General features: G+C 32.4%; 1 protein-coding gene across 3 annotated transcripts in view; it reads left to right on the top strand.

Moving 5' to 3' along the window:
- The first annotated feature begins 4371 nt into the window (after positions 1-4371).
- Positions 4372-10239, top strand: part of GLRA3 (glycine receptor alpha 3) — a 207616-nt gene continuing 201748 nt past the window's right edge. For 2 of the 3 annotated variants that reach the window (XM_049101298.1, XM_025462876.3), the window contains exon 1: positions 4372-4896. In XM_049101298.1, the coding sequence (XP_048957255.1) occupies positions 4826-4896 (71 nt within the window). In that variant the 5' untranslated portion in view covers positions 4372-4825. The remainder of the gene's footprint in view (positions 4897-10239) is intronic. The other variant, XM_049101299.1, reaches the window with a different exon arrangement.

Below are 10239 nucleotides of genomic sequence, written 5' to 3'. Positions count from 1 at the left end.
ATGGCAAAGGAATATATTTGGCTGGAAAGAACATTATAATGTTGATATCTTAAATAATTTTGAAGAAAGAATTGGTTAGAAGAGATTAATAAGAATGGATTCTAGAAAAGGGAGAACCAAGAGCAGAGAATGTTTATGCATTCATTCATTTATTCAGCAGTTATATTCTGGTCACCTACTATGTGCCAGGCACTGTGCTAGCAGGAATAAAAGAGAGAGAGAGAGAGAGAGAGAGAGAGAGAAAGACTGTTAATTAAAGCTGAAAAAAAGACTAGACATAAGAAGTCCAAGAGGAAGGGTGTCTGGAGTAGAGAAATCATGAGATAAAAACGGCTTATGTTACTCGTGCATAGTGAGGAAAAGGGAGAATAGTAAAAAATGAAGTTGAAGAGCTTGCTGATAGAAAATCATTCAGAGTGTTTTCATCTGTGAAGAGTATTATGGATTTTAACCTATTGCAACAGAAAGGCATTAAAGGGTTTTACGAATAGAAGTAGCATCTTCTGATTTACTAAAATAAACAATCAAAAGAAAACAAACAAAAGCCCCTTAATATTCACATGGGAGGATTAATTAAGGGGAATAACAGAGCAAGCAGGAGAAACAATTTGGAGGGTGTTATTGAAACTTTTGTGAGAAATGTTGTATTCTGTACAAGAAATTGGAGATAAATTATTAGATATTTTTACCACTATTCTAAAAAAAAAAAGCACCTGATCAGCTAACATATCATTATTATTGTAGCTTGTTTAGTAGTAGGTAGATAGATCCCTATACAAAAGATAAATTCACTAGATTCACATACTTGGTGACATTGTCTACTTCTGCAATAAGATTAATTCTCCTCTCTGATTTGTATTGAACAAGCAAATTTCTGATTGACTACTAAATTAAATCTTTCTTTCAACTTTCCCAAAGTGTTATATATACTCATATTCAAAAATATAAATTCTAATTATTCTAAAAATAACATTATTTTTTGTAACTTTTTAAACTGGCATTTTGACTTATACATAAGCTTTTGATGTGATGATTAAAATGACCAAATACTACTGAATCTGATCAACTTTTAGTAAACTATTTCTAACCCCATATGACATTGACTTCAAAAAGTAAATAAGTCTTTCACTAAATTGCAAATCATTTTATCAATATATACAAAATATTATATGTTTTAGAACATAGATATTAACAACTAAGATAGAAAAAAAGCTTTATCACTAGATTGAAATTGATTTATTTATCTATAGGCTAGTCAATATGCATTTGGCTTGAGACAATAGTAGAAATATTAAAAATAGAGCAGGGGAAGTAGACAAAATGCTAAACATTGAGCCAGTGACACCAAATTCAGGCTTGATATTTTCAACTTGCTGAATGTGAGTTTGTAACCATCAGTTAACCACTTCAGGCTACAATTACTTCCTTTGTAAAAGGAAAGTATTAAATCTGATAAAGATTAATATTCCATTCAGCTCTGAAATCTAATGTCTTATATAATATAAAATATAATCCATTAGTTCAATAAAGAAATAATAAAGGCAATGAGGAGAAAAGCAGAGATTTGACCAAATCAGAATTCAGCTTAATTCTATATAAATGGGCTAGTCAGTTAGTCATCAGCCATGGAATGGTCCTTTTTCTAAAAACACATTCATTCACCTACCCATCCAATCAGGACTATCATTCCCAAAAGGATGAAATATATGAGAATAGCTGTCACAAATATGTAGATGGATGAACTTTGTTTTGATACTATAGAAATGAAAGGCAAATAACATAAAAATTCAGACAAGAAGCCCCGGAAAATTAATCATTAAATATTGATTAAAGGAAACAAGGCACTAAAACCTACTCTTTGATTAATTTCTAATTTTTTAATCAAAATTAACCTAGTACCCACTGTATTGTAACAATTACACAATAAATTTTTTTAAAGATTTTATTTTTTCATGAGAGACACAGAGAGAGAAAGGCAAAGACATAGGCTGAGAGAGAAGCAGGCTGCATGCAGGGAGTCCAATGTGGGACTTGATCCTAGGACTCCAGGATCATGCCCTGGGCTGAAGGCAGACGCTTAACCTCTGAGCCACCCAGGTGTCCCCAATTACAGAAATCTAATGCAAAAAATAGAGATGCCAGAGTGGCTCAGCAGTTTGCAACCTGCCTTCAGCCCAGGGCATGATCCTGGAGACCCAGGATCGAGGCCTGCGTCGGGTTCCCTGCATGGAGCCTGCTTCTCTCTATATCTCTCATTAATAAACAAATAAAATCTTAATATATATATATATATGTATTGAATTTCTAATATGATTATTAATTCATTCACAATTATTGAGTATCTATTATATGTTGGGTTTTATGCTAAATAATGGCCATTATCCTCACTGCAGTGGAAAAGTCAAATAAATAAATAAGAAGGATAATAACTTTTCATAAATAAATTGAAGGAAATAATAATGGTGCTATGAAAAGCCAGTAATATGGAGATTCTATATTACCAACCTCTTTTATGACAAAAAACTGATTGATTGGCTAGATATATTAATTTGATAAAGTATAATATTTCTTTGCTTTCATGTTAATAATGAGATGAAATAGCTAAAATTATTCTGTCTTTTAAGCTGTCACGTAACCTAACTCTCTAGATTAATGGAAACAGAATTTTAAATATAGTGGATTAATTTTCTCAGTTACCTAAACATCCATTTGGTTGTTTCCTTTGGGCCAGAGAATGAATCTCAAAGGTAATTTAACTCAATTCCCTTAATAAATATATTTTTAAAGATATATTAAATAAAGATATTTTTAAAAGTAGATTACTTTTCCAAAGATACCCAATTAAGTAGTGGTAAGGCAGGCAAGGAGTCCAGGCCTTCTTGAAATACAGTAAGTGTTGTTTCATTTATTATGTGTGGTTTCTAAAAGAATTATTGCCATTCAAAGAATGACCAACTAAAAAGCATTTGTTCATAGCTTTCAGAAGGTTCATTGAAAAATTGAGTTGATTAAAATTGTATGAACTTTCTCTGGGTGCAAATATTTGTGGGTAGAACTAGTGATATTTCTTGGAGACTTCCGGAAGTTTGTAATTTAAATCAGAAAATTAAGGTGCAAAAATAGACAGATATAGTAATAAATATAAAAGTAAATAAAAAATCTTTATTCTCACTGAATGCAAATAAGCTTGTCTACTAAAAAATAAAAATAGATATTTTTCACCGTGTCCTCATTCGAGAGGGTGAGATGGTAATGACTTATGCCTTTCTAGTTAAATAAAGAATTACAGGATAGTCAATATGTCAATTGGTGCTGGAATTTAATTAACAAGAAAATGTTTGTGTGAAAGACTGAGAAGATATTCTTGGCATATAGTTTAGTCACTGAAAAAGTTTAGTGATTAAAGTAGGGCTTTCCGAATAAATATCTATGGGAGTTTTAGGGAGAAGCTAAAATTCAAGTAGTGAAGGTTCTAATCTTGGTTGATAGTAAATAAAAACCACTTTAAAGATCTAATAGCATAGGTTCTAATCTTTCTAAATTCCAGTTTTGAGATACATGAATAAGCATGCACACAACATACACACACTTTTCCTTTCTGATCTTCAAATTTCCATGTAAATGGTTGGGGGTGGGTGCTGGGAGATAGAGAGGCTGAGAGAGGGGAGGGAGAATAGGGATGATAGAAGATGTATCATATGACCTATGTGTACTCCTCACTTGAACTTACTCTTAAGATATGGAAAACGTGTAAGGGGGAAAAATGGTGGGTAGCATTGCATCTCAAGTAGCCATTTCTTCAGATTTCCCACCTTCATCTTTTTAGAACCCTTATTACAACTGAAGCTCAAGTCACTCTAGTCAACAATGCTTCCTAGCCAGAAGGAAGCTGACCAGGGTTATGAGAATTCTAGAGCAGCTGCTTCTCCTGTTCCGTTGGTATTCATGCACCAAATTTTCTGCTCTTCCCTGGCCCTTTCTAAGGGTCTGGGTTTACTGTTCACTCCTGCATCTCGATAGAAGGTCAAAGACATAGGGTCACATCCCTTCCTAAATTGTCCCTTTTCCCGGAAGGGAACAGTAAAGGGTCTCCCCAGCGCGGTTCTGCTACCCGATTCACAAAAACCTCTGACTCTCCCAAAGCTGACTCCTGAGTCTTTCTTCCCCCAACTCCCTCCAGTCACAGTTAAGGCTCTGCACCAGTTATTCACCGCTTTTTTTAAAGGGTAAAGTGTTACGCACCGCCTACGGTCGTGAGTGGTCTGTCCCTCCGTCCCGCTGTGCGGTCGTGATTGGCAGACAGAACAGTGTCGTCTGGCTCCTCCCCCGCTTCCCTTTGCCGCGCTGGCTGTGTCGGGTTTTACTCAAAGGTGGAGAATGGGACTCGGCGGGCAGCGCTTGGAGCAGGTGCAGAAGCATCCTTGTTCCCGCTGCTGGGGCTATTCCTTCTCCGGTCTCTGAGTCAGGGAAGGACAAGCATTCTTTACCGCTAGAGCTTCAGTGAACTGTTGCCCAGAACCTAGGCACTTCTGACATTTCATCTCACCCCTTATTCCGCGTTCACTGTATAAATCACCTGCACATTTGTACCCTGTGAATCTTCCTTCTGCTCGATGCTCAGAGCAGGGGTCAAAAGGGAATTTCAAGTGTTCCGAACGAGAGGGGCTTTCCTGACTGCGGAGAGCTGTCTAAGGTGCTGAAGCTTTCCTGCGTTCGTCTCCTGCAACACCACACAGAGTTAGGTTGCACATTTTCATTCCTGGCTTTCTCTTCCCCCATGCCTTGGCTAAGACTAATTTCAGGATCGTGAAAATCTCTCCGTATCATGGCCCACGTGAGACACTTTCGGACATTAGTTTCGGGATTTTACTTCTGGGAAGCAGCACTGTTACTCAGGTGAGTCCGCTTGTATTTATCATCGGGAGAACTATCTAAGCTTGTGCACTATGTTGCAACCACTTGTTATTGATGAAGTCAAGAATGCAATTCGAAATTGACTTGTTGAAAGTATCCCTTAAATCTCATTGTTTTCTATTTAAAGCTGTCTAGCAGTCTTCTGAGACCTCTAAAAACATATAACTTTGCTCTATTTTCACTAATTACTGCTTTATAGTAACTGCTCTCATATTATTTGCAGCTGAGATTACCTTAGAAAAATTATTTCCAAAACCTAGATTTTCTTTCTCAAATTGCTTTTAGAGTTTCTTTTTTTTTCTAAGTGAAATATGAATTCTGAGTGTTACTCTCTTTTTGGAAGTTACAAAACATTTAGTGATTAGAAATAATATTTTTTAAGTGGCAAAAAAAAAATCTAGAACGTAAGCATTTGCTGATTAGAGAAATTCTGAAGATTGTTGGTATATCCAGAGGTCAAGTTACATCAATGACATTTAGGGCCTTGCAAGTACCATTTCTAAAGAGCTTAGTTCAGGTAATACACGAAGGAAAAATCATACATAAATCATTAGATATATTCTATGTCAATAATAATCCTTTTGGAGAAAGTGATATTACAAGAAACCTACTGAAGAATAAAATTGTTCTATGATATGTAATTTTCTTATCATGTCCAGTCATATTTGCTGGGCTTTCTTTTTTTGTAATTTTTATTTTTTTAAAAAAGAGAGTCTAGTCAAAAGATCAGATAGTTTAGCCCCTAATCTTAATCAAACAATATATAAGCATGATTATGCTCAGAATAGACTTCTCAACCACCAATATAAATGTTACTTTACTCTTATAATTACCCTAAAATTTCCATTTTTATGGCCCACAAGCTTTACAAGAGGATTGAAATAAAATATTTTTTTTTCTCAAGTACAATGTTGAACCACTGTAAACTAGGATATTTTCAGTGAAAAATATTTTAATATGACTGTAAACTTTTGTAACTACAATTGTCACAAATTTTATATATAGTGATTAAAACAAATAGTGTTGAGCTTTTATATTTATAAAAACTTCATGGAAAGGAGCACAAAATTCATGTTATAAGTGAAATGGTTCATTTTACTACAATTATTTCTTAGTATCTTAGATGATGATATGCATATTTTTTTTCAAAGAAATAAAAATAATTGCAGACACTTAGATTTAGAAAGTTTAATGTCAGTAACTAAACCATTTTGGTCAATAAGGTTAAATTTGTATAATGGTAATTCACCATGACATTTGTTATAATATGTTTTTAGGTATATAATCTTCATTAGTACATCCTTTGATTTTTGTCTAAAATGTAATCCCTTGAATAACATATACCCAGTATAGAAGTTTGTGCGGTATATATATATTCTTTATTATCAGGTTTTTTTCTTCTTTCATAAATTGAATAAAATTTTTCCCTTGAATGAGAGTAATTCATATGAAAAACTTTAATTATATTAAAAAATTTAAATATATTTATTTTCACTAATGGCCTTTAAAATTTTCTATAGTTCAAAAAAAAAGTGAGGCACCCTCTACTGGAAGTATTTTGTAAAATAAATAGTAAATTCTAAAATAAATTTGTATAATGGTAATTTGCCATGATATTCATTATAATATATTTTTAGGTATATAGTTTTAATCAGCACATCCTTTGATTTTTGTCTAGTTTTATTTACAAAATTTTATTTCAAAATGATGATCATAATTATAAGAATTTACCTTCATTAATATTAAATAATAAGAATGCTTTTTATGCATAATCCAAAAATGTAATCTCTTGAATAATACATACCCAGTATAGAAATTTGTGTGGTTTATTATCAGGTTTTTCTTCTTTTATAAATTGGATAAAATTTTTCCCTTCGATGAGAGTAACTCATCACTCTATTAAAAACTTTAATTATATTTTAAAATTTTAATATATTTATTTTTAGGGATGGATCTTAAAAGAAAATTTCCTATAGTTAAAAAAAAAAAGAAAAAAAAAGTGAAGCTCCCTCTACTGGTAATATTTTGTAAAAGAAATGCCTTTATGAAAACTATTCTTTATTCACTAAGTCTATTCTCATGTATCGAGGAAAAAGGAAACATAAAGGAAAAAAATAAAGACAAAAAGTATTTAGTGCTAATTTATAAATCTATCTTTTAAATTTGGAAATATTCTTTTAGGGTAATTTGGAGGCAAGAACTACAACTGAAAACTAGATATTTTTCATTAAATAATCTACTAGTACAAGCTTCTTTTGACAAGTTTTAAGGATTTTAAAAAATCTTATTGAGAGATGCACACAGAAAAGTATACAAATAATAAGTTTCTATGTAAAGTTTCACAAGGGTAACACAGTCATGTGAAGAGACTATGGATCAAGAAGTGGAATTTCCCTAAAAAACTAAAAGTGAACTATCATATGATCTGGTAGTCCCAATTATGGTTATTTATGTAAAAGAATCAAAGTCAGGATCTTGAAGAGACATTAGTAATTTCACATTTATTGCAGTGCTATTCACAATAGCTAAGGTGTGAAAACACATAAATGTCTGCTGACAGGTGATGGATAAAAAATGTGGTATATAGATACAAGGCAATACTATTCAGCCTTTAAAAAGAAGGAAATTCTGCAATATGCAATGACATGGATGGATTTTGAAGACATTATCCTTAGTAAAATAAGCTAGGCATATAAAGATAAGTACTCCATAAGGGGGGGGGGGGAGTAGAATTGCCAATATCACAAACACACTCACCCTCCCACTGCCATACCTTTTCCAGGCACTACTTGACCCCAAATAATCCCTATTTTGACCTATTACAACTATAAATATGCTTTTCTCCTTTGGAACTTTATATAAATACTTATTTAAGTCTGCTTTATTTTTATGAGCATTATGTTTATATGATTTGTCCATATTAGTGCATGTAGCAATAGTTTGTTTTTCTCATTGTTGTATAGTATTCCATTACATGAAGATATTACAATTTATCCAGTGTCCTATGAAGGATATTTGGGTATTATCTTAAGTTTTGGCTAGTGCTGCTATGAACATCTTTGAACATGTCTTTTTGTGAATACATGTTAATGCATGTGAATATATGCATTTTGGGGATAGTATGGGTTGAACCTACGACTTCTCTATGAGAGGAATTTCTGGGTCATAGGATGGGCATGAATATGTTTGGCTTTATTAGAGATTGCAAATTTTCCAAGGTAGTTGTACCTATTTATACTTCTATCAGCAATGTATGAGGGTTTCTGTTTTTACTAGTACAAAATTTGTTAAGTGCATATTATTATAAGCATTTCTAGCATTTTCTTAAACTATTATTGCAGGCCCACAGATGATATTTTAATTCTTTTATTTTGGCATAATTTCTACTTTTTAGTAAATGAGTTTTACTAAGGCAAAAATAGTGGAACAAAATTATTTACTTCTATAATACAATTAGAAGTATTCATTAACAGAATATATCAGATATTTAAAAAATACAATTTTTGAAGGGGAATTATTTAAAAAGATAATAATTTTAAAAATACAAGTAAGAAAATTGTGTAAACAGACTCAAGTAATCTGAATTTCCTAGTAGTAGAGTTTTTTTTAAAGTTTCACACTTTGCTCAGATATTGCTGCTTTTTGAAATAATCCTTCTAGGCTTTTGGGTTCTAGTCCTCATATCAATAAAATAAAGAACAAAATACCAGTGTTCAGCTTTCTTTGAAATGCAGATAAAGTGATGATTATGAGGAGCTTGCAGAACAAATTCTAAAAACAGGAGAACTGCCAAAAATACTTCATTTAAATTGATTATTTTCATAAGATACAATTTTATTTTTCATCTTTACAATTTGATACCAACACTGACTTGCTACTTGAATAAATTATAGTACACTCTGTCAAAAACTAAATGTGTGAATTTCAGACTTCATGATAATCACAAATAAAATGCTTTCCTGGTTTATTTTGAAGCCTGAAAAACACATTTTGACATAGAACTTATTTTTGCTTTTGGTATGTTTTGGAGCATGGGGAAAATCCTTTTTATTTTTTTTTTTTATTTTTATTTTTTTTTTTGAAAATCCTTTTTAATGTTGGGTCTATTTTCTTATGTAAGATACTAAGAAAAATGTACTTCAATGAATAAACTTTTTTACCATAATGATTTCTTATATGCAGGTACAGTAACAGGATTCTATGTAGTTTTTAAAATTATGCTGCACATAATACATGCTTCTTACCTTTATGTCTATAAATACTCATATGTCCGAAGTATAGAAGGATCATGGCCCAGTTTTCTGGTCAGTGCCTCAGGCAATTTGCCCTGCAGATTCAGACAACAGCTTGCAAAATATTTCTTATGCTACTATTTTTTTCTTCCCTTAACTATAATTATGTACAGAGGCAAGTCAATCAACAAATATGTATTTAATGTGTAATGTTAAGCAATTCAACAAAATTACCAAATTCTGTGCACAAATTTTTGTCCTAGGTACACTTTGGCTGATTGGGAATTACCACTTTTCCCATGATGGAACTTAAAACACAGCAGGGAAGAAAGTACAAAGAACCAAGTTAACAAAAGAAAAGCACAGATAGCAATGTTTTAGAAACGTGAGGTAGGATAGCTATCTAGAAGGCTTTGTACTTGTGTTGGATCTTAATATGCTTGTTCACTGGGCAGAAATGAGACATAAATGAAATGATAATAAGTTTATAGCATGCTTAGGGAGTGGTGATGGTCGAAGTCACTGAAGAAATTCTGATAGTGTGCATTCATATTGTACCTACAACAACTACTGAGCTGGCTGCAACAATAAACCTGCAGAAATATGAAGAAGCAACAGTAGAATATGGATAAAATTTAGAAGCAATAGACATGGGTAAAATTTAGAAGAAATAATTTAATTATAATTGGATAGTTGTTATTATGGGAATGATCTTTTAACTTGGCTCATAACATCTCGATAAGATTGCTAATAATAATTACTAGTAGTAGGGACACCTGGGTGGCTCAGTCAGTTAAGCCTCTGCCTTCAACTCAGGTCATGATCCCAGGATCCTGGGATCTAGACCTGCATTGTGTAGGGAGTCTGCTTCTGCCTCTACCCCTCCCGTGTCGTGCTCGCTCTCTCTTCTCAAACAAACAAACAAACAAACAAACAAATAAATAGATAGTAATAGTAAGAACTATATAAACAAACAATAATAGCAAAACTACAAGAATTTTAAAACTTATAAATTGTATTTGAACTTTTCATCAAAATATGGTCTTAAAGAAAGAAAACCAAGTAGAGGATTTGGATTGTTGGAAGAAAAGAA

This window comes from Canis lupus, chromosome 25, assembly GCF_003254725.2.
Source record: "Canis lupus dingo isolate Sandy chromosome 25, ASM325472v2, whole genome shotgun sequence".
NCBI lineage: Eukaryota > Metazoa > Chordata > Mammalia > Carnivora > Canidae > Canis > Canis lupus.
Note: the sequence above shows the minus strand (reverse complement) of the source record. Positions and strands in the feature narration are given on the sequence as shown.